Consider the following 25,705-nt stretch of genomic DNA (forward strand, 5'->3'; position numbering starts at 1 on the left):
CTCTTCATTGCGTAACCCCGAGCTGACCCGCCAAGCTCGCTCATCTCCTTCACATCCTTAATGCCTTCCTGCTGTGTCCCTGATGTCAGGAATACTTTAAACCGCTTATGTTTTCCCTTTTTTTTTACCCCCTCCTTTTCAAATCAGGTACGACTTCATCGAGATCCGTGATGGGACTTCGGAAAATGCAGACGTCTTGGGTCGTCACTGCAGCAACATCGCCCCAGCGCCGATTATCTCATCAGGTCCCTCCCTGCAGATACGATTTGTGTCGGACTACGCCCACCAAGGAGCTGGCTTCTCCCTACGCTACGAAATCTTCAAAACAGGTGAGGGGTCGGCTGCAGAGAGTATATGCATGTGATGGATTTCTTCAATTTCTTGTGGCTGCAGCGAGTGGTCGTTTAAAGCAGTGGTCCCCAACCACCGGTCTGGGGACCGGTACCGGTCTGTGACGCATTTGCTACCGGGCTGCAGAGAAACATTAAATAATTTATAAAAGACTGCATTTTCTCCAACTTAACTTTGGCCTGTCCAACTAGACCAGGGGTGTCAAACTTGTTTTCATTGAGGGCCACACCGCAGTCATGGCTTCCATGAGAGGGCCGCTTGTAACAGTAAATAATTAATGAATTTGCCTATGAATTTAAATATTTAAAAAAAATAAAGATTAAAAAAAATCTGCGGATTTTACCACTGTTTTTTACAGAAAAAAAGTTGCCAAACTTTTACTGTAAAATATGTGGTGTTTTTTAAATTATTACTAACTAGCCTACATAACTAACCCAATATTGAATGTTATGTCCAAAATATGAAAATATTACTTAATTTTCTAAATGTAATAATCATTTTCAGTTCAAGAAAGTGGAAAGGAACATGTAGCATATGTATGTAGCATCATTTATTGTATGTAGTAGCAACAGAACCAATGTTGTAATAGTGGTAAAGAGACAAATGCTCAGTCAGCATGAATAGTATTAAGTTAGTGAATGTTGTCTGTCTATCTGTGTTGGCCCTGCGATGAGGTGGCGACTTGTCCAGGGTGTACCCCGCCGTCCGCTCGAATGCAGCTGAGATAGGCTCCAGCACCCCCCGCGACCCCAAAAGGGACAAGCGGTAGAAAATGGATGGATGGATGCATTTTTACAACATATTGTAAATAAAAATACAGTGCCGCTGTTTAATTTTATTTTGGCAACTCAGCTGCCAATTTTTTACCATAATAAAATGTGGTACCATAAAATCATCAACTGTGGATTTTACAGTAAAAAACAAAAAATCTGACATCTCAGTCGACAGAATTTTACTGTAAAAAAACAAACATTGGTCGGTTTTTTTTTCAACTCACAGTAATATGCTGTAAAAATCTCCCTAAATTTTACAGTAAAATCTATTGGTCATTTTTATAGTGTACAATTTGATGGATAACTTGCTTCGAAATCATAAGTTAAGCAGATATTTAAGTATTTATTTGGATTTTGACCAACAAAGTTAGATAATATAATATTGTCGCAATATTGGACACTATTTTTATCCCTGTCAAACTAGAAAAAAAAAACCTAATGCCTTTAGTAAGAAAATAAGAAAGTAAAGAAAGAAAATATATAAGGTATTTTATTGACACATTATTTCCAGGCTTTTGCGGGCCATATTAAACGGTGTGGAGGGCCAGATCTGGCCCGCGGGCCTTGAGTTTGACACCTGTGCACTAGCCATACCAGTGAGCTTGTTTATAGATGTACAATAAAACTCCTCATAGGAAGTTGCCATTTGTTATACATTTGTGACATGATACAATGCACATCAATGAAAATATTAAATAGAAAAGTGACAGATTGTAGCCAAAGGCTGATTTCCATCTGCATCTCCTTGCAAAGAAACACTAATTCAGCATTATAGTGAATTGTATTTTTCATGCACTTAATTTTGCTGTATTTATCTGGCACAAGTGGAAAGCCAGTCCCTGGAAATAATGCCTACATTAAACCGGTCCGTGGTGCAAAAAAAGGTTGGGGACCACTGGTTTAAAGGACCTACCTATAGTGTCCAGGTGACTAACATTTCACAAACAAGTTCTCTATATGAATATTTTTCTACTATTGAAAATGAATCAGGTAGTTAGGGCTGTGAATCTTTGGGCACCACACTATTCGATTCGATTATTAGGGTAACGATTTGATTCAGAATCGATTTATGATTCAAAACGGTTCTCGATTCAAAATGTATACTTTTTGAATAACATTGGGTACCACTTATATGATTTTCTACATTAGACAAACAAACAGCCCTGATAACTTTTAACATGACTTATTATAAATTGGTTTTGTTTTAATAAAATTGTACTCCAAAAAGTCAATAACATCAACAAAGCTCACCTTTGTACATTCACGCACAGTATAAAAAATTTGGTGGACAAAATGAGACACAAAAAGTGCGGAAGATTTTACATGTAAACAAACTGTTGCATCACAGTCCACACTATGGTGAGTTCAAGAACCGCCGAAATTAGTAGGACAAAACGATGTTCACCAAATACTGTCATCAGTGAAGCATACACACAAACATATTAAAAAAGTGGGCTTTCTAACAATTGGGAAGGTTTCTGTCATCTTTGCCCTCCAAACAAAAAACATACTAAAACACCGATATTATCGGCCGATAAATGCTTTAAAATGTAATATCGGAAATTATCGGTATCGTTTTTTTTATTATCGGTATCGTTTTTTTTTGTTTTTTTTTATTAAATCAACATAAAAAACACAAGATACACTTACAATTAGTGCACCAACCCAAAAAACCTCCCTCCCCCATTTACACTCATTCACACAAAAGGGCAGTTTATTTCTGTTATTAATATTCTGGTTCCTACATTATATATCAATATATATCAATACAGTCTGCAAGGGATACAGTCCGTAAGCACACATGATTGTGCATGCTGCTGGTCCACTAATAGTACTAACCTTTAACAGTTAATTTTACTCATTTTCATTAATTACTAGTTTCTATGTAACTGTTTTTATATTGTTTTACTTTCTTTTTTATTCAAGAAAATGTTTTTAATTTATTTATCTTATTTTATTTTATTAATTTTTAAAAAAAGGACCTTATCTTCACCATACCTGGTTGTCCAAATTAGGCATAATAATGTGTTAATTCCACGACTGTATATATCGGTATCGGTTGATATCGGTATCGGTAATTAAAGAGTTGGACAATATCGGGATATCGGCAATAAGCCATTATCGGACATCCCTAATTTCCCCCCATCTTTTTCCATTTTTAATCCTTTTTTAAAAATGCAGCAGGGAGCCACTAGGGCGGCACTAAAGAGTCGCATGCGGCTCGAGAGCCGCGGGTTGTTGACCCCCGTTCGAGGGCATAAACATTCACACAAGTGGACATAATTATGTATAATTTATGATTTTTTAATGATTTTGCGTAGTCTCGTCCTCTTTTTTGCTCTGAGTTAATGGTCAGAACCAAGGATCGATCAACCTGGCGTTGCCCAGGACTCCGCTCACAAATACATCAACCTAGGAAGCCCAGCCTGCAGAAAACACACGTTTCCAAAAAGGCTTTTATTTATGACCTTAAAGCTCCCTAAACTGTGAAAGAAATGCTTGCTTAATTGGAGTGAAATCCACTTCCTCTCGGGTGACGAGCGGGGTTGAGCGCCTGCATTGGGAGGCGGGTGGGAATGCGACGCTCGGACCTCGGGTCAAAGGTTTTACGGGTAAAGGCCGAGGCGAGGAGATTGATGGGGATGAGCGTGAGCCAAAATGGAATTTTCTGGAGGCCGCTGAAGTGCACAAGGTGAAGTGCAATTTAAAGGCGGGGTTGTTGTGTGTGTGTGTGTGTGTGTGTGTGTGTGTTTGTGTGTGTGTGTGTGTGTGTGTGTGTGTGTGTGTGTGTGTGTGTGTGTGTGTGTGTGTGTGTGCGCGTGCAAAATGGTCAAGTGGCCTTGAGGCAGCTGAAGGATTTATGCTCAATTGAGTTGATTTGACTTTACAACGTTGTAGTGGGTTCCACTTGAGCCAGATATCACCTCTTCAAACATGTCTGGGGCGGAAAAAAAACTTCAATAGACCAAATTCCTTATCACTTTTTCTACTTTTTAAGCTTTCCAGGAGAGCGGCATTGATCATTGTTGCGCAAATTACTTTCAAAAGGCATTCATCATAGTTATTAGTTATTTTCCCCTAAAAGTAATTGAATTAGTAACATAATTAGTACTTCTTAAATGTAATTATAGTGATTATAGTGTTACGGACGCATAGAATCGTGGCTGTGGGACGTAATGAACACGTCGCATGCGTAATGTGATGACCTGTGTGTGTTTTGTGCTGACGTAGGTGTGTGGAGATGGTTCAGAGGTAGTAAATTGAAGCTGTACGGTGTTGGAACTGAGCACTGCTGTTGATGGGTTTTAGGCCACAATAAAGTGATCCCCTTAGTAGTGTTGTCCCGTTACCAATATTTTGGTAAAATAAATTATTTTGATACTTTTTAGTACTTTTCTGTACTTTTCTAAATAAAGGTGACCACAAAAAATTGCATTATTGGCTTTATATTAACAAAAAATCTTACAGTACATTAAACATATGTTTCTTATTGCAAGTTTGTCCTTAAATCAAATAGTGAACATACAAGACAACTTGTCTTTTAGTAGTAAGTAAACAAACAAAGGCTCCTAATTTAATCTGCTGATGTATGCAGTAACATATTGTGTCATTTTCCATTCTATTATTTTGTCAAAATTATTAAGTACAAGTGGTAGAAAATTAATTATTAATCTACTTGTTCATTTACTGTCATTGTCTGCAGAACTTTCTGTTTTAACATGTTCTATCTACACTTCTGTTCAAATGTAATAATCACTTATTCTTCTGTTTGGATGCTTTACATTAGTTTTGCACAAATTTGGGTATCAATCCGATACCAAGTCATTACAGGATCATACATTGGTCATATTCAAAGTCCTCATGGTCCATGGTCGTATTTCCTGAGTTTATAAACATAATATTAATTTTTTTAAAACGAAAGAAGATGTTGTGATGCCATAGTATTATCAACTAGATACGGTCCTGTACTTGATATCATTACAGTAGATGTTAGGTGTAGATCCACCAATGGCGTTTGTTTACATTTTGATGCCGGTGAGCTACGGTGTGTAGTGAAGCATGTTTAGCTATTCCTCGTCCTGCAGGGATGATACTTGTAAGAAACTTACTTTATTTGTCGCCATGGAGGCGAGGATTAGTGATTTAGAAGTAGTTAAAACACTGCCGACGGCGGATAGACGTTAGCCGCTAGCTAGCTAGCCATGTCTTAAAGCACCTCTTCCTGAGGGTGTTTCAGTGTTATAACTTCACCTTTATCGTTAGTTTTTAAGCCAAAATGCGTCCGTTCTCCCTTTTCCGTCTACACACTGTGTCTGCTTGTAAGTACTCTGTGATTGTGCGCTGCCGAACATGCTCCTCTGCTCGTAAAAACCAGCAATATGACGACGAAGGGGACGCAGGGGGGTGCGGGACCGGTACTTTTCAGAGGCGGTATAGTGCCGAACATGATTCATTAGTATCGCGGTACTACCGTACAACCCTACCCATTAGTTATTTGGGATTTTGGGGCTAAAACCCAGAAAAGAGCAATCCCCAAAGTAAATGTGAAACTGTCATTGAAACATTTGGAGTATAAGTATGCTTGTAGGCTCTTTTGAACGCTAATAAGCTAAATGAGCTAATAAGCCGATTTAATAAGACAAGCTTATAAGCACATTTTTTGTCCCCATCCGACAGAATGGGTCTCAGTGCTGCTAACACTAAGGAGTAGGAGTTTGAAAAGGATTTTCACTCACTAATGACAGCGCTAAATAATTAGCGGCAGGTGAAGGTGAGGGCAGGTGGCGGTGCCTCGGTGACTGCATCCAAGTGAGGAACAAAGAGTATATGGCAGAGTCTTTTTAAAGGACACTGTTGCCGTCATCCTCATAGTCTTTTCTTTCTTCTTAACAGGAACGGATTAAAGTTAAAGTTAAAGTACCACTGGTAGTCACACACACACTAGGTGTGGGGAATTTACCCTCTGCATTTGACCCATCCCCTTGTTCCACCCCCTGGGATGTGAGGGGAGCAGTGAGCAGCAGCGGTGGCCGCGCTCGGGAATCATTTTGGTGATTTAACCCCCAATTCCAACCCTGATGCTGAGTGCCAAGCAGGGAGGCAATGGGTCCCATTTTTATAGTCTGTACAGTCTTTATAGTCTTTGGTAGTCTCTAGCAGGTTTTGAGAGATTGTCTTGAGATGATTGATTAATAGGTTTTGTAATGGCAGCTATTAGATAGTAGCTTGTAGCTATGCTACCTTCTTTTAGCATAGCAATGAGGAGGTTTCACCTTTTCTCCAATGGTAAACATCTTCCTCAGGGTAGGGATTGAATTTATTTAAGTAGACCCCGACTTAAACAAGTTGAAAAACTTATTCGGGTGTTACCATTTAGTGGTCAATTGTACGGAATATGTACTGTACTGTGCAATCAACTAATAAAAGTTTCAATCAATCAATCAATCAAACGGGGGGCCGGGTTTCTCCCTTCACAATTAGTCTTATTTTGTATATTCCGGAGGACCAGCGTCCTCTACAGTAGACATTCGATTTTGGTATATGTATTTTGTCAGAGTTACAGTAGAGCTTTGCTGTTTTTAAGAACATTCTATCGCCCCAATGACAGTACTCTAGTGTTTTGAAGAATCTGCTGCAAAAATGTGAATCTCTCACATGTTTTTGAACTGAACTCGCGGGCCACCGGTTGAATAGAACCTAAAATAGAACCTTGAGGAACCCCACCAGTGTATCTGAAGAAGCTGATCAAATGACTACTGACTGCATTTGAAGTAAACAAGCTAAAGAAACAACCTCAGATACATAAATTGTCACGACGGGGTTTTCGCTTGTCGTTCTCCCAGGAAGACAAACGGACGACTCTGGACAGGACTTGCAGGTAGGAACATGATTTAATTTTACGAAACAATCAACGAGGTACAAAACAGAAAACAACCCGAAGGCAAGCGTGCCTATCGGATGCGGAAGCTAAGGCAAAAACTTAGGACATGAAACTATAGACATGAACCTCACGAAACTGTGGCATGAAACAAACACGAAACTGTGGCATGAAACAACTAGCATTAACTATGGCATAGAACAAACACGAAACTGTGGCATGAAACCAATACGAAACGACGGCATAAAACAACTAAGACTTACGTAGTCCAGGCAACTAATGACGCCAGGCCGACTGACTGGCAAAGGCAGGCTTAAATACTTGATTAGCAGCAGGTGCGCGTCCCGAACACCAGAGGCAGGTGAAAATCATAAGTAGCCATGGTAACTAAAACAAACTCAGGTGTCAAACAGGAACTAAAAGAGTCCAAAACTAACAGAACATAACAAAAACATGATCCAGACCACGGATCATGACATAAATCACAGTGGCAAAAAGGTGAGGACCTAAAGGGGTGTGTTCACCCCTTGGGAGGTGAGGGGAGCAGTGAGCAGCAGCGTGTGCCGCGCTCTGGAATCATTTGGTGATTTAACCCCCAATTCCAACCCTTCATGCTGAGTGCCAAGCAGGGAGGCAATGGGTCCCATTTTTTGTAGTGTTTGGTATGTCTCGGCCGGGGTTTGAACTCACAACCTCCTAGTCTCAGGGCGGACACTCTAACCACAAGGCCACTGAGCTGTATACACCTTTGCCACCGCTTAAGTCCTTAAGGGCGACGGACGGCTGGAGCAGTGCCAGAAGGGCTGCAGCTTTTCCTCCAGAGTCCCCCGTCGATCCCCTCCTGTTGCAAGTCTTGTGGTTTCTTTGTCGTAACATGTGTATGTGTGCTCATCGTAGATATTGAGGTTTTTTTCTGGCCCCAGATGGATCCCCCCCCCATTGGTGCCTAGTCTGGGAGAAACTTTTTTTTACTCAACCTCCTCTACTCCAGACGTTTCTAAAAATACGGTACTGTTTAAAAATATACGATGCACTGAGACCGTCGTAATTGAACCGCAAAGTGGCCAGGGAACGCTGTATTTCGTCACAACGCTATGCCTTACGCTGCCCATGACCCAGTTACTGTGGCCCCCCCTACAGGTCTCGTACGGCTGTATGCATGGCAGGCTGCTACACGGCAGATAGCGTTTCCATGGTTTTAGCAAGATTGTGGCATAAATTTGCCGGGCTTAAGAGATGTGTGTCACTTGCGAGCGCACGTAGGCGTCTTGCGTGCTGCCTGTGTGGGTGGTTCCACTCGGCGCCGTGCACGTGTGTCTGCCTCGGCGTGGGCGGCGTGATAAATGCACGTGTGTTTATTCACGGGGTAGGAGACCGACAGAGGTGGTGGGAAAATGATTGGGGTGACAGGAGACAAAATAACAAAAGGACGACTGGCGATGAAGAGCTGGGATGATGATAATGATTGAGGGCGTGTGTTAATTGGGACCACTGCGGCGCACGCTCGTCATTATAGGTGTTTGTCTTCCAGCAGGAAGATGAGGCGACAAACAAGCACACAGATCCCAACTGGCGTGTTTATTCACAAGAGTGAAAATAATTGTGTTTCAATTACTTTAGGTGATTACACTTGTTTTTTTCATGCTACTTTAAGTAACACAAGCATTATATTTTTAGGTATCCCAGTGGGGTTTGTTTTAATTGAATACTTAAGTTGTGCACAGGGTAAATCTGCATTCTTCTCCTCTTGGCCAACAGTCTCAGACTCCGCAGCGTCCTCCCAGACCTCACCGACTGTGTTGCGATTAGTCTGGGAGGGTAGTTTTCTTTGAGACACTTGTGATTTGGGGCTATATAAATAAACATTGATTGATTGATTGATTGATAGTTTTGGCTCTGAGCTGCATGGAGACACGCCCCCCTTCTACCAGTTAAGTCAGGCCTGGGCAATTATTTTGACTTGGGGGCCACATTTAGAGAAAAAAATGTGTCTGGGGGCCGGTATATCTATTTTTAGGAACCATAATACAAAACCTCACAATAATGTATTTTATTGAATGCTAAAAATGTGATGACTGCTACTGCTACAGCTGCTACTGACGGTGCCAGACACAAGGCTGAAGCTTAGAGGTGACAGAGCTTTCGCCGCTGCTGCTCCCAAGCTCTGGAACGACCTACCTCTTAGTGTTAGACAAGCCTCCTCTCTTCCTGTTTTTAAATCTCTCTTAAAAACATACTTTTATTCCATGGCTTTTAACACTGAGTGATATCCATCCTGCAATGGCGCCCCATAATACACCTGCTGTGAACCTGTTTTTGTGTTTTTATGTTTTATTTATTTTTATTTTTTTGTGTTGTGTTGTGTTTGCTCGGTTCTCGTATTATCTTTTAACCTGCCCATTGTACAGCACTTTGGCTACCCCTGTGGTAAATTTTAAATGTGCTTTATAAATAAAGTTGATTTGATTTGATTTGATGACAGACCGCCTTAGAAAACGTAATGGAATTGTACATGTTTCTATGAACGATAAAACACTGAATATTGACAAAATATGAACCTCACGCCCCTTTTCGATCAATATATTTTACAATAAAGTGAAACGCAACAAAAATGCAACAAACAGTGAAATATGAATGCGAAGGGTACAAAATAAACCCACCTACAATCTGATACATCTGATATATCACTAAGGGACGGTATAGCTCGGTTGGTAGAGCGGCCGTGCCAGCAACTTGAGGGTTGCAGGTTCGATCCCCGCTTCCGCCATCCCAGTCACTGCCGTTGTGTCCTTGGGCAAGACACTTTACCCACCTGCTCCCAGTGCCACCCACACTGGTTTAAATGTAACTTAGATATTGGGTTTCACAATGTAAAGCGCTTTGAGTCACTTGAGAAAAAGCGCTATATAAATGTAATTCACTTCACTTCACTTTAGAACTTTCTTGTGAAAATCTCCTTCCACGTCTGTGGAAACGCTTCCCGCCCACACTGTTTGGTCAGCACGTGGGTGACTCCCTGTGGATCAAACATGAAGGTTAAGTCTTGGACACACTTGGCAGCTCAAATCCGCTTTGTTTGATTGGTCTGCGTGGTTCCCTAGCGCATACACAAATGGCCTGATCTACTAAAAGTTTGCATAGTTTTGAAGTCTGGATAGCGCACGCAAAGCTGATCTACTAAACTTGTGCGCAGATAAATTTCTCTTAGCCTGTCTGTCTTCATAAATTTGCAGAATATATGCTAATTATCAGAACGTGCGCAATACTGGGAGGAAAAGATGTAAATATAGTTCTTCAGCACGAGGAATGGGTACCGTTCACATTTGAACTGATATGGTACCAATTCCCAATACCTGGAAATTAGGGCTGCAACTAACGATTCATTTGATAATCGATTAATATGTCGATTATTACTTCGATTGATCGATTAATAATCGGATAAAAGAGACAAACTACATTTCTATCCTTTCCAGTATTTTATTGGGGGGAAAAACAGCATACTGGCACCATACTTATTTCGATTGTTTCTCAGCTGTTTGTACATGTTGCAGTTTATAAATAAAGGTTTATTAAAAAAAATAAAAATAAATTTAAAAAAAATCTTTTAATGCCTCTGCGCATAGCATAGATCCAACGAATCGATGACTAAATTAATCGCCAACTATTTTTATAATCGAATTTAATCGATTAGTTGTTGCAGCCCTACTGTAAATCGCTAAAGGTACTCAACAGTACCAATTTTCGGTAATTTTGTGTCTGTTGATAAACATTGTTTTTTTTATCATGGCCCCACTATGGACTGGACTCTCACTATTATGTTAGATCCTCTATGGACTGGACTGTCACTACTATGTTAGATCCACTATGGACTGGACTCTCACTATTATGTTAGATCCACTATGGACTGGACTGTCACTATTAAGTTAGATCCACTATGGACTGGACTCTCACAATAGTATGCTAGATCCACTCGACGTCCATTGCACCGGTCGCCCGGGGGGGGGTCCCCACATCTGCGGTCCCCTCCAAGGTTTCTCGTTGTTATCCCATTGGGTTGAGTTTTTTCTTGCCCTGATGTGGGGTCTGAGCCGAGGATGTCGTTGTGGCTTGTGCAGCCCTTTGAGACACTCGTGATTTAGGGCTATATAAGTAAACATTGATTGATTGATTGATTGATTGATTGAGCACTTGGCGAGTGACCCACTTCCGCTCGGACTAACACGAGTGATGACGTCACGACTATTGTCTGCAAATATAGTTATCGGCGATTTTATTGTCGATAATGTCGACTAATCGTTGCAGCCCTAATCCATGTTCTCAATTATTACATCATAAAAACACGTTCTGACTGCCTTAATTAAGAAAAGGCGAAATTTGTCATACACCTCAAAAGGCGTCAGTAAATTTAATTTGTAAATTTTTGACTAAGTTCAATTTTAACATCTATTTTGATAATCAGGTGATTATATGCAGAAACTCATACACTTGTTTGTACAAATAAGCACATAAATATTAACAGATTCACAATAGGGCATAGTAGGGGCCAAGTAGTTAATATTGTATAATGCATATGTTCCTTCTTGACTGCACTTAAATGTAGAATATATGTATGATATATTTATATTACTCACATGTGAATAATGCTGTATAGTATTTATTGTCTATTGTGAGTAGGGATGTCCGATAATGGCTTTTTTGCCGATATCCGATATTCCGATATTGTCCAACTCTTAAGTACCAATATCAACCGATACCGATATATACAGTCGTGGAATTAACACATTATTAAGCCTAATTTGGACAACCAGGTATGGTGAAGATAAGGTCCTTTTTTTTAAAAAAGATAAAAAATAAATTACAAACATTTTCTTGAATAAAAAAGAAAGTAAAACAATATAAAAACAGTTACATAGAAACTAGTAATTCATGAAAATGAGTAAAATTAACTGTTAAAGGTTAGTACTATTAGTGGACCAGCAGCACGCACAATCATGTGTGCTTACGGACTGTATCCCTTGCAGACTGTATTGATATATATTAATATATAATGTAGGAACCAGAATATTAATAGCAGAAAGAAACAACCCTTTTGTGTGAATGAGTGTAAATGGGGGAGGGAGGTTTTTTGGGTTGGTGCACTAATTGTAAGTGTATCTTGTGTTTTTTATGTTGATTTATTTAAAAATAAATAAATAAATTAATTAAAAAAACCCGATACCGATAATATAAAACCGATAATTTCCGATATTAAATTTGAAAGCATTTATCAATCGATAATATCGTCAGGCCGATATTATCGGACATCTCTAATTGTGAGCGAAGTGTGGTGCTGAATTTCCCCCAGGAATCAATAAAGTACTTTCTATTCTATTCTATTCTATTCAAAAGGTCTTGTGGCGATACCAAGTCTCAGAAGGTTTCGGAGTGGCTTGAAAATGAAAGTTGTGATAAACGGCTTCCACATCATGTAGAACAAGTTTGAAACGTACATCTAAGTCTGAAAAGTTGCAAATGTAAGGCAGCCTTGCAGTAACAAAAACTGTAATTGTTTGAGACATGTTGAAAAGAGGTAATATTGTTTTTGTTTTTTATATAAATCATCCCCACGGGCATTGATCAAATGGAAAAATTTCTGCATATTTTCAATGGGAGACGGTACCAAATGTTCATATTTGAGGCACAAGTGTGTTTTAAACTGTTTAACTGATTTGATCAAAAGATTTGGTTCCTCAGTATGAGGGCTCTTTGATGTGCGGGCGTGTGTATTTGTGTGTGTTGTTAAAGGGTGGGTCTTGGTTAAGATGGTGATCTCGGCACACAACCGTGTGTGTGTGTGTGTGTGCGTGCGTGTGTGTGTGTGTGTGTTCTTGTATTTTCAACCTTTCTTGAGACATCAACAAGGAAAAGTAGCTTCCATATGAGGAGCGGTGAACAAGTTAGGACATAAATCATGGTCCCAATACGGAAAAAACATTGCATCTAATAGAGAATGTCTCATTTGCACCCCTGGTGGTGAAATGTATCAAAATTAGGGTGGTCCCAAAAAGGAGAGATTTTTCTAATTGACTGTGTGTTGGTTTTAAAAGTGATCCCCCTCTGCTCAACATATGAAATAACAAGTGTGTGTAAAAATTTGAAGTGCTGCCCCTCTGGTCAACATATGTAATAACAAGTGTGTGTAAGAAATTGAAAAGCGCCCCCTTTGGCCAAAATTAATTAAATACTTTAATATCTTGAAGTAAATAATGAAGATTACAAACCAATTACAAACAAAACATTTAAAAATAAATAAATTAACTAAAAGCAGTCTTTTTATCACAATGTCGACTTTTTTCTTATAAAATTGGGAACAATTTCTCATATTCTTTCTGTTTCTGTAATATTGCAATATTTTCTCGTAAAATTATTACTTTTTTATGCAAAATGGTGACATATAAAATTCTGACTTTTATAACAATATTGCCAATTTTTTTAATGTTCTTGTAAAATAGTGAAATTTTTAGAGTAAAATTATGACTTTTGTCATCATTTTGCCTAGTAAAATTCCGATTATCATTATAATGTTCCCAAATTTTAAAGTTTTCCGATGAAAATTGTGACTTTTGTTGAGTAAAATTGTGACTCTTTTCATAAAATTGTCAAAATGTTAAGCCTTTCTTGTAAAACTGCGACGGTCATTGAGTAAAATTCCAACTTTTATCACGATATTGCACAAATGTTCAGTTTTTCTTGTAAAATGTTGACTTGCGTTGAGTAAAATTACGACTTTTATTATAACGCTGCCAAAATTCCAAGTGTTTCTTGTGAAATTCCAACTCGTTTTTCACAACAAGATTTTTTATATTTGCACAGTATGTATACATTATTATTGTTGTAAATACACATCTTTATATATATCTAGAAAGGGTGGTCCTAAAGAGGTCGGCATTTTTCGGAGGTCTCGAGAAGGTAACAAATACAAGAATGTGTGTGTGTGTGTGTGTGTGTGTGTGTGTGTGTGTGTGTGTGTGTGTGTGTGTGTGTGTGTGTGTGTGTGTGTGTGTGTGTGTGTGTGTGTGTGTGTGTGTGTGTGTGTGTGTGTGTGTGTGTGTATGTGTGAACCTCTCTTTCCATCCTAACCCCGACTCATTCACTTGTAGGGATCCCACAATGTTGATCTGGTTTTGGATTTTATACGTTTGGGGGTCGTGTGTGTGTGTGTGCGTGTGTGTGTGTGTGTGTGTGTGTGTGTGTGTGTGTGTGTGTGTGTGTGTGTGTGTGTGTGTGTGTGTGTGTGTGTGTGTGTGTGTGTGTGTGTGAACCAGAGAAGCATATCTGTGCTTGTGTTCGTTTCAGTACACTGACTACCGGCTTGTTTGTGTTTGGTTCACCTTCTTACGTAAGCGATGAGTGCACCGACCCCCGGGAACATTGGATTGTTTGTGTCAACATGCACACTTGTTTGTGTGTGTGTGTGTGTGTGTGTGCATGCTCATCATTCCCTGCCAGGAAGTGACGGTGGTGGACTTTTGGCTCCACATCTATCTATCAAACTCCGACACAACTCTTGGAAATGTGCCTCCAAAAACATCCTTCCGACACACACACGCACACATTTGTTCACATGTATGCCTTAATGCTTTACAGTGAAAGTGCATGAACTCGCTCCCCTCCCCCATATTATTGTGGCCTACTTTACTCCCACTCATGCGTGCTTAACCCTTTATTCATCCTAGACTACAACCCCCCCGCCCCCACCCCCTACACCTCCATCCATTTGTCATACATCCTCAGTCAGTCACGTGCCGCTGATGCTGTTACCACGGCTACAGGGGGCAGACTTTACCAGTAAAGCCCCCTTTTCCTGGTCGGCCCCCCGAGCCACTCTACTGGAACGGCGGGGCCCACGTCGCAGCCAATCCTGGGCTGAAGCAATGGCGGAGAGCACTTGAGGGCATTGGGTCTCCACCGTGACCATCGGTGACCGCCGATGTGACATGCGTAGGGGTCTCGACGGGAGCGCAGCCCGAGGCTGGACCCGCCCACCCTCTGTCAGTCCTCACCCGCCTGCTCGCCAGCCACATTGGCCCTGTGTGTATTTCTGATGCCATCACGTTGATTGGAAGCCGACCCCCTCTACATCCGCGCTGGCTGTATTCGCTTGATTGTTTACTCCTTCATCACCTGTCCGCACTCATCCTCATGCTGCAATGACAAGCAGTGTTGAAATGATGCATGATCAGCATCCACAGGGGAGAAAAAGGTCGGAATTCCCGATTGTTAAATTATTTTCCACACTTTTGATTCGCGTAAAATCCAACAACATATTTCGATACCTTTGTTGCTCGTGACGTCACGTCCGGTTGCAGACTAAACACCGGCTCAAACATTTGGCGAGGAAACAATCACTAAGGCAGACTCACCCAAACTGCCCTTAAGGCCCCTTCTACACTAAGGTTATCCAGGGTAAAACCCACCTAACCTTATCCTTGTCCACACACACACGCTCACAATGGTCCTTTAAGACCCCCTCCTCCCCCTCCATCCGTCGGCGCAACGCGACCTAGTACGCATGCGCGGAAAATGCGCACGTCATAGTCACCTCCAGTGTTGCTTTGTGTGCAAGTTCTTAAATTGAACTAATCTGAACAATATCCAGTGTCGTGGTATTTGAGTTAACTGGAATCCAGTGTGCTGTGGGGCCCTATTGTAGTGAATCACACCTGAGCCATCATAAAGTAATCAAGTATTTAATGGACACGTGAACGTAAACAATGTGATAAAGAACATTTGACATCAATCAATCTTGGGATCTAGATATCTGGTCAGGACACTCCTCACTCTTTTGCCTTCACCTTCATTCTCCATTCATGTTTGGTAACTTTATATACTCTGGACCTAGACGTTGAGTTCGCGACATACATGGCGGACAGTCTGCTGGGACGCGGTCTTTCTGGCGTCACTTCCTCTCCGAACTCAGTTTGTAGACGATCAATGACTCCATACAAAGCTAAGAGCCGGAGATTAAAAAAAAGACGGCGCACTTACCCCTGTAAAAAATTGTCCAAGAAGGGGAACATTAAACAATGAATTAGTGTGGCTGACACGATGCTTAGGCTAAATAATTATTAGTTCAAGGGGTTAGCCGGCTTAGTGTAGACATAGCCTAAGTAATGATGCGATTTCCAATGCCAACAAAGCAAGTACGCCAGATTAAAAACGCTCGAACGTCAAGTAAGGCTCTAATTTTCCCAAATGTTAATCAATGTTAATTTATAGTACATGTTACTGATTAACATTGGCAGTTCCGACACTGCAAATAAGATGTACGTTACAATCTAACAGCTAGTGTGTAATAAGTACAATACTTACTATATGAACACTTTGTAGGGCTCAACTTAAGACCAGACTGGCACATTTAGATTTGTGGCAAACTCTACTTTTATAGCTCGGCAACACAACGTAGTCGGGGCCGCCTTAACCTAAGGGAGGTTATGCCCTCTACCCCCCAAAAAAAAAAAACAGACTCCACCCCGTCCCAAAAACACAGTTTGAAGAAAAAAATCATAAATATACTCAACAAAGGCAGCAAAAATGCAAAAATATCCATTTAAAAAATAATTTAATTCATGAATGCATCTTCTTTGTAACAGAAGGAAGTCAACTTCAGAAATAGTGCTGGCGATCTGGGAGATTGTCCGCGCTTTTAGCTCAGTAGTCAGCCCGCTCGCCTCTCATACCGGCAACCTGGGTTGGCGCCCCACCAGGAAAAAACCAGAGAGAGTACACAATCGCTACACAAAGCAGAGCTGTTTGTGATTGACAGCCATGAACACCAAATATTGCATTTCGTCGCCAAATTTGGGGGTCCCTGATTGGGTAGGGGCCCCTGGTCTTCAGCCCGGGTAATTGGTATTAACGCGGCCCTGACCATAGTCTGTAAATCAATCAATCAATCAATCAATATCCTTTATCTAACCTGGTAAAAACTCATTGAGATTAAAATCTGTATTCCAGGAGTGACCTGGCCAAGAGGGCAGCAAGACAAAGTTACAGAAATACATACAAGAACAACAAAAGCAGCAGTAAAAAATACACTACTTACATATATTAACATAAAAACATGTGATAGGTCAAAACAATGTATAAAATATTTCGGTAAAAACAACTTCAAAACAAGTACAATGCCCTATCGAAACAATTTCTCGATCCTTTAAAAGGGCCTGAAATTCCCCCAAAGTGAAGAGCTCAGGTAACCTCTGATCCTTCTGTAAGGTTTTCCATGACCGTGGAGCAGCATATCTGAAATATTTTTTTCCCCAAGATTTGTGTTGGCTCTAGGAAAAAACATGCTAAACTGTAGCGACTGTGATCTCTACACATAAAAGAATATAAATAAACTACTGCCATCTAACATCTTGGAATTGCAACTGCATGCAAGTCTACTGTGTAATACTTGCGAATGAGACTCAGAAATGTAGCATGAAAACAAGATGGATAACTGGACATTTTATTTTTAAATAATTAACAGTTCAAAAAAATTGGTGATGCAGTGGAATTCCACGGCCCACATCAGAGGCTGCAATGTCTGTTTTTGATGGCGTCACATTGACGAGCCCGGGCGTGGTGGACCCTGGCGTGGCGAGAATGTTGTTTTTCTTTTTTGTGGTCCCCTTTTCTAGTTTGCGGTGCTCTTGTTGTGTGTGTTAGTTTGTTATTGTGGCTTTTTCACTCATTCACAACCCCCACCCCCTGTTGAGAACACCCCCTTCTGCACACACAGCACATATCCTAACACCAAACGCCTTGGGAGAGGTTGAGTTGGTTTTTGTTTTTTGTTTTTTGTTTTTTTCAATGGAATCGTGTAGCTCAGACCGGGTTACATGAAGGATGTGTGCTGAGCGGTCGATGCGTGTCAGACACGCCGGTTTGATTCGCGGGAGACACGAAAGGTGAGCGCCGATCTGAACCCTCGGCATGTGAGGAGCAGAGAGACGCCAGACAGCGGCAGACGGAGTGAGAGAGTGCAGACTCTGCACATCGCAAGTGAGAAAAGACAAGACTGGGACGGGAGATGGAGGGATGGACGGAGGGAGGCGGGAGCGACAAACTCCTATGGTAGTAGAATTGTCTCACATCAACTTATATATATCAATATGATATTAATACATATGCATATATTAATAAATATACATATACAAATACAAATGTGATATACAAATAAATAAATTATTTGTATAAATAAATGCGTATTCGTAAATATATTTTTGAGATTTGAAAATATATACAAATAAAATGTATAAATATAAAAATGTGACATACAAATAAATCAAGAATTTGTATAAATAAACTTGTATTTGTAAATACATTTTTGAGATTTGAAAATATATACAAATAAAATGTATAAATATTAAAATGACATACAAATAAATCAAGAATTTGTATAAATAAACGTGTATTTGTAAATATATTTTTGAGATTTGAAAATATATACAAATAAAATGTATAAATATTAAAATGACATACAAATAAATCAAGAATTTGTATAAATAAACGTGTATTTGTAAATATATTTTTGAGATTTGAAAATATATACAAATAAAATGTATAAAAATAAAAATGTGACTTACAAATAAATCAAGAATTTGTATAAATAAACGTGTATTCGTAAATATATTTTTGAGATTTGAATATAAATATGCTTGATTTTAGAATTTGTATTGAATTTGCATATTGTCACGGCGGGGGGGGTCGCAGCTTACTGCAGGGTTTGTTCCCCCGGGTTGCAGACGGACAAGGCGTGCAGGTAGGAACATGATTTTATTCCTCAAAAATCAAAGAATACAAAACCAGAAAAAAAAAGCCGAAGGGATAACGTGCCGATCGCACTGGATTCTAAAGCTAACACTTGGCATAGACTAGAGATAAGGAATACTCATGTAACTGTGGCATGAAGCAAACAATGAAGCCAGGCCGACTGACCGGCAAAGGCAGGCTTAAATAATGCCTCTGACTCAGTGGCCTAGTGGTTAGAGTGTCCGCCCTGAGATCGGTAGGTTGTGAGTTCAAACCCCGGCCAAGTCATACCAAAGACTATAAAAATGGGACCCATTACCTCCCTGCTTGGCACTCAGCATCAAGGGTTGGAATTGGGGGTTAAATCACCAAAAATGATTCCCGGGCGTGGCCACTGCTGCTGCCCACTGCTCCCCTCACCTCCCAGGGGGTGATCAAGGGGATGGGTCAAATGCAGAGGACAAATTTCACCACACCTAGTGTGTGTGACAATCATTGGTACTTTAACTTTTTAACTTTAACTTTAGTGCTCGGGAAACAGGTGAGTGTCCCGAACACCAATCAGAGGCAGGTGAAAATAATAAGTAACCATGGTAACTTAAACAAACTCAAGGGTGCACAAAACAGGAACTAAGGGAGTCCAAAACTAACAGAATATAACAAAAACCTGATCCGGGCCACGGATCATGACACATATGTGGATCGCTTTTTTTGCTTTTGTGTCGATGAAACATTCCTCCCACAAACCAGATGCACAAATAAATGTGACCTACACACTCCCCTGAACAAAAAGCAGAGAGCACTGCAGGCCTCAAATTATGTATTTATTTGTATATCACATTTGTATTTGTATATTTATTAATATATGCATATGTATTAATACCATATGATATATATAAGTTGATGTGAGACAATTCTACTACCATAAACCCCAGGCACTCGCGCTTACTTCCTACCCAGCAACTCGCTGACCCCTCCCCTTTGTGAGTGTACATCCTCTGCATTGGTCGGACACGTGTCCGCCAGGCGACGAAAGGGGAGGTGCCAAGACTTGTTTTTGGCGTGCTCACACACCGTGAACTAATGAGCACTAACCAGAGTAGAAGGCACTCATGCATACCCGGGCAAAAGACGTGCGTGAACTGTGTGTGGCGTGCGCACAGCGACCAGTTGGTGCACACCGTCTGTAAATGCGAACCCACGCACGCACACACACACACACACACACATACATAGTGTGATGTGTTTGGAGGCGATGGAGTCAAGCTGTGCTCGTATTGAAGTTTTCCAATGTGCGACTCCAGACTGCTGATTTGTGACCCAGTAAGAAACAAGGCCACTGTGTTAGTGGGTCTGACAGACAGTGAGGTGCTGTCATACACACACACACACACACACATGGCCGCCTCTGGCTGAATTGGGGCTCCGGGCAGACTTGTATTTTGAGCATGTTTTCTACGAAAACAAAGTCACGAGAAAAAGAAATATTTCCAAAAATATTTGTTTATGTGCAGAATAACATATTTAACATAAATATAATATAAACACTGGTTTAAATGTAACTTAGATATTGGGTTTCACTATGTAAAGCGCTTTGAGTCACTTGAGAAAAAGCGCTATATAAATGTAATTCACTTCACTTCACATAAGTTTGCATATCTTCCCAACACTGAGAGTCGCAGAGAGTCGCAGAGAGCCTAGCGCTTATGCTGTGCAATGTCTGGGGAAATTTGCCGGTATATTCTTAGGAATGTGCCTGTAAAATTTCATATGATGTAGTGTTGTAACGATCTCAATATTTTGGTACCGGTGCTAAAATTATTTCAGTACTTTTCGGTACTTTTCTAAATAAAGGGCACCACAAAAAATGGCATTATTGGCTTTATTTTAACCAAAAATCCGGGTACATTAAACATATGTTTCTTATTGCAATTTAGTCCTTAAATAAAATAGTGAACATACTAAACAACTTGTCTTTTAGTAGTAAGTAAACAAACAAAGACTCCTAACTAGTCTGCTGAGGTATGAAGTAACATATTGTGTCATTTATCATTCTATTATTTTGTCAACATTATTAAGGACAAGTGGTAGAAAATGAATTATTAATCTGCCTGTTCATTTACTGTTAATATCTGCTTATCTGCTTCTGTTAAAATGTAATAATCCCTTATTCTTCTGTTGTTTAATACTTTACATTAGTTTTGGATGATACCACAAATGTGGGTATCAATCTGATACCAAGTCGTTACAGGACCATCCATTGGTCATATTCAAAGTCCTCATGTGTCCAGGGACATATTTCCTGAGTTTATAAACATAATATACATTTTAAAAAAACGGAAGAAGCCCGAATGCAGCTGAGATAGGCTCCAGCACCCCTCGCGACCCCAAAAGGGACAAGCGGTAGGAAATGGATGGATGGACGGAAAGAAGATGTTGTGATGCCAAAAAATATGGACGTAATAATAGTAGTATCGACTAGATACGCGCCTGTACTTGATATAAATACAGTGGATGTTAGGTGTAGATCCACCCATGGTGTTTGTTTACATTTTGACGCCGGTGAGCTACGTTGTGTAGTGAAGCATGTTTAGCTATTCCTCGTCCTGCAGGGATGATACTTGTAAGAAACGTACTTTATTTGTCGCCATGGAGGCCAGGATTAGTGATTTAGAAGTAACTAAAACACTGCCGACTGGGGCTGGACGTTAGCCGCTAGCTAGGTAGCCATGTCTTAAAGCAACTCTTCCTGAGGGCATTTCAGTGTTATAGCTTCACCTTTATCGTTAGTTTTTAAGCCAAAATGCATTCGTTCTCCCTTTTCTGTCTACACACTGTGTCTGCTTGTAAATACTCAGTGATTGTGTGCTGCCGAACATGCTCGTCTGCTCGTAAACCAGCAATGACATGACGTGACTTCGACGCTGGTGCGGGGGGGTGTGGGACCGGTAAGTTTCAGAGATGATATCATACCGAAAATGTTTCATTAGTATCGCGGCACTATACTAATACCGGTATACCGTACAACCCTAATATGAAGTCATTCGTTCAATGGCATTTTAAATGTGCGTCATCTGAGGTAAGCCTGGGTAGATCACAAACGTTTTTGAACGATATATTGTCCCACAAATTGGAAGCATTTTTTGGGCGGAGGATCAAATCGAGCACTAATGTAATCAATAATAACAACAGTAGTAATGCAAGTAGCACAATAAACTTATTTCTCATTAGTATTTTTTACCATTGTAATTGGAAGGTCAAGAACTTTTAGTTATCTTCAATAAGTAAACACATGTTAAACATCTTACGCAGTTTGTTACTGGGTCAGATTTTCCAACAAATTTGGCTAGGTCATCTGTGTTGATTGGCTTATCTTTTGCATTCGCTGCCAAAAAGAGCTGTCAAAATATAAGATTTTCGGGAAAAAAATTAATAAAAACTAGTGAAATTTACTACCAGTAGCTGCATGGACAGATCATATTAAATTAAGATTTGCGTATATCTAGAAATTGGCAGAACTTTTCAAGATAGAAAAAAGTATCTTATTCTGAAAACAAGCACTATACAACTTGCAATTATTAAACTAGGCATCTCCGAGATGTCGCGGAATCTTTAAACAAGATTTTCTATGTGAGAAAAAAACGAAATATCTTATTTGAATAGTTATTTTCAAAATTGTAACATTTTTAAACAGTTTATCCATGACTAAAAGTAAGGAAATAGCTTTGAAAACTAGGGACATTTGAAGAAATAAAATTGTATTTACTATTATTATTATATTATCTTAATTTTATTCCCATATCCAAACATTTGGTTTCGTTCTCCTCTTTTTTTCCTCCTAATATTTGTTACTTTGCGGTGCCTTTCACTTAAGGCACTATAGCGGGGCTCTTTTTTTCTCTCTCTGTCAACCCTGTCCTCAGCCAAATAGCACAGTGTCCATACTAGGGTTGTAAGGTATACCGGTATTAGTATAGTACCGCGATACTAATGAATCATATTCGGTACTATACCACCTCTTAAATGTACCGTTCCCCCAACCCTTCGCCCCCAACCACCATCCGATTAGTGGATCTACACCTAACATCCACTGTAATGATACCAAGTACAGGAACGTATCTAATCGATACTACTATGATCACATCGATGATTTTTAGCATCCCAAAATCTTCTTTCGTTTTTTAACATTTAAATTATGTTTATAAACTCAGGAAATACGTCCCTGGACACATGAGGACTTTGAATATGACCAATGTATGATCCTGTAACTACTTGGTATCGGATCAATACCCAAATTTGTGGTATCATCCAAAACTAATGTAAGGCATCCAAATAACAGAAGAATAAATGATTACTACATTGTAACAGAAGTGTAGATAGAACATGTTAAAAGAGAAAGTAAGCAGATATTAACAGTAAATGAACAAGTAAGATTAATAATTCATTTTGAAAGCCAGTGGTCCCGCCTCCGCCCACAGAGGCAAAGATTGTGGATGGATTTAAAAAAGTGCACAGAGTGAACCCTCTCGCACACTGGTGGGAAGCGACAGACACAGAAAACCAACCCGCACGGACAATCGGACGTGGCAATTTCTCGGCAACGTTATCGAGTTCATTTTCATTTATCAAAAAAAAAAAGGGGCCTGTAGCCAAAACGATAACGTGAGGACATTAATAAAAGAGAACGACCACAAGCGCTCACATGACATATGACTCACGCACACACACACACGTAGGTCACGTGCATGCACTGGTGTGCGTGGTGTGCACGAGAACACACAGGTACACACACATACAGCGTCAAGGTGTGGATGGGAGATTTAGATATCTCTGCCTACGCTTGCTGAATATTACCAGCATATATTAACATGCTCAGCTGTGTGTGTGTGTGTGTGTGTGTGTGTGTGTGTGTGTGTGTGTGTGTGTGTGTGTGTGGGCAGCCTGGTCGGGCATGAAGCTAGATGACCTGCGGGGTGTTTACATACCGCGGCGTGTGACTCGCAAGGTCAGGGACTGCTTGGAACAAGCGGAGGAGAAAATAGTTTATGTTTACATCTTGCACATGGATGAGAATAGCACATTATATGGCACCAAGTGGAAGACTATAGTGCAAAGCTTGTTTGTCTCCTGGCGTTGTTGCCTCGTGCTCATGGGCCCATTGGGGTCTGTTTTCTACCATTCTCAAGTGCAGACGGGAGCGGGGGCGAATAGCTAGCCCACCCCTTGGCTTTTATAGGGTTGACTGATAATAAAGACTGGTGGTGCCTTGGAGGAATGCTGTAGACGGAATGTGCTATTAACATGTCTGCTCTCCTGACGCTGCTTTTATACATTCGGATGTGGCCATCAACCCGACTGCTGTCAGGTTTAGAACTTCTCTCCTCTCAGTTATGTTGGAAAAAGACTCCTGATTGTTTTGTCCCATTAGGATGATGCGGCTTCCGGCAGACACAAAGCATTAAGTACAGCCCGGAATGCAACAAAATATTTGAGAGGAAAAATACCGTATACATGAGCGTTGTACGGTATACCGGTATTAGTATAGTACCGCGATACTCAATGTCAATCAATCAATGTTTACTTACATAGCCCTAAATCACGAGTGTCTCAAAGGGCTGCACAAGCCACAACGACATCCTTGGCTCAGATCCCATATCAGGGCAAGAAAAAAGTAAACCCAATTTGATGACAATGAGAAACCTTGGAGGGGACCGCAGATGTGGGGACCCCCGCACCCCCTGGGCGACCGGTGCAATGGACGTCGAGTGGATCTAGCATAATATTGTGAGAGTCCAGTCCATAGTGGATCTAGCATAATATTGTGAGAGTCCAGTCCATAGTGGATCTAGCATAATAGTGTGAGAGTCCAGTCCATAGTGGATCTAACATAATAGTGTGAGAGTCCAGTCCATAGTGGCTCTAACATAATAGTGAGAGTCCAGTCCATAGTGGATCTAACATAATAGTGAGAGTCCAGTCCATAGTGGATCTAACATAATAGTGTGAGAGTCCAGTCCATAGTGGATTTAACATAATAGTGAGAGTCCAGTCCATAGTGGATCTAACATAATAGTGAGAGTCCAGTCCATAGTGGATCTAACATAATAGTGTGAGAGTCCAGTCCATAGTGGATTTAACATAATAGTGAGAGTCCAGTCCATAGTGGATCTAACATAATAGTGTGAGAGTCCAGTCCATAGTGGATCTAACATAATAGTGAGAGTACAGTCCATAGTGGATCTAACATAATAGTGTGAGAGTCCAGTCCATAGTGGATCTAACATAATAGTGTGAGAGTCCAGTCCATAGTGGATCTAACATAATAGTGTGAGAGTCCAGTCCATAGTGGATCTAACATAATATTGTGAGAGTCAAGTCCATAGTGGATCTAACATAATATTGTGAGAGTCAAGTCCATAGTGGATCTAACATAATATTGTGAGAGTCTAGTCCATAGTGGATCTAACATAATATAGTGAGAGTCCAGTCCATAGTGGATCTAACATAATAGTGAGAGTCCAGTCGATAGTGGATCTAACATAATAGTGTGAGAGTCCAGTCCATAGTGGATCTAACATAATAGTGAGAGTCCAGTCCATAGTGGATCTAACATAATAGTGTGAGAGTCCAGTCCATAGTGGATCTAACATAATAGTGAGAGTCCAGTCCATAGTGGATCTAACATAATAGTGTGAGAGTCCAGTCCATAGTGGATCTAACATAATAGTGTGAGAGTCCAGTCCATAGTGGATCTAACATAATAGTGTGAGAGTCCAGTCCATAGTGGATCTAACATAATAGTGTGAGAGTCCAGTCCATAGTGGGGGAACATCTTGAGTGGAGACAAGTCAGTAGCACAGAGACGTCCCCAACTGATGCACAGATGAGTGGTCCACCCTGGGTCCCGACTTTGGACAGCTAGCGCATC

At 40.4% G+C, this 25,705-nt stretch overlaps 1 protein-coding gene across 3 annotated transcripts in view; it reads left to right on the top strand.

The window, feature by feature from the left end:
* nrp2a (neuropilin 2a) overlaps positions 1–25,705 on the top strand; it is a 199,613-nt gene that overhangs the window by 58,380 nt on the left and 115,528 nt on the right. For 2 of the 3 annotated variants that reach the window (XM_062060193.1, XM_062060202.1), the window contains exon 3: positions 148–329. The exons of the other annotated variant lie outside the window; for it this stretch is intronic. In XM_062060193.1, coding sequence (XP_061916177.1) covers positions 148–329 — 182 coding nt within the window. The remainder of the gene's footprint in view (positions 1–147; positions 330–25,705) is intronic. 3 annotated transcript variants of the gene reach the window in all.

This window comes from Entelurus aequoreus, linkage group LG01, assembly GCF_033978785.1.
Source record: "Entelurus aequoreus isolate RoL-2023_Sb linkage group LG01, RoL_Eaeq_v1.1, whole genome shotgun sequence".
Taxonomy (NCBI): Eukaryota; Metazoa; Chordata; class Actinopteri; order Syngnathiformes; family Syngnathidae; genus Entelurus; species Entelurus aequoreus.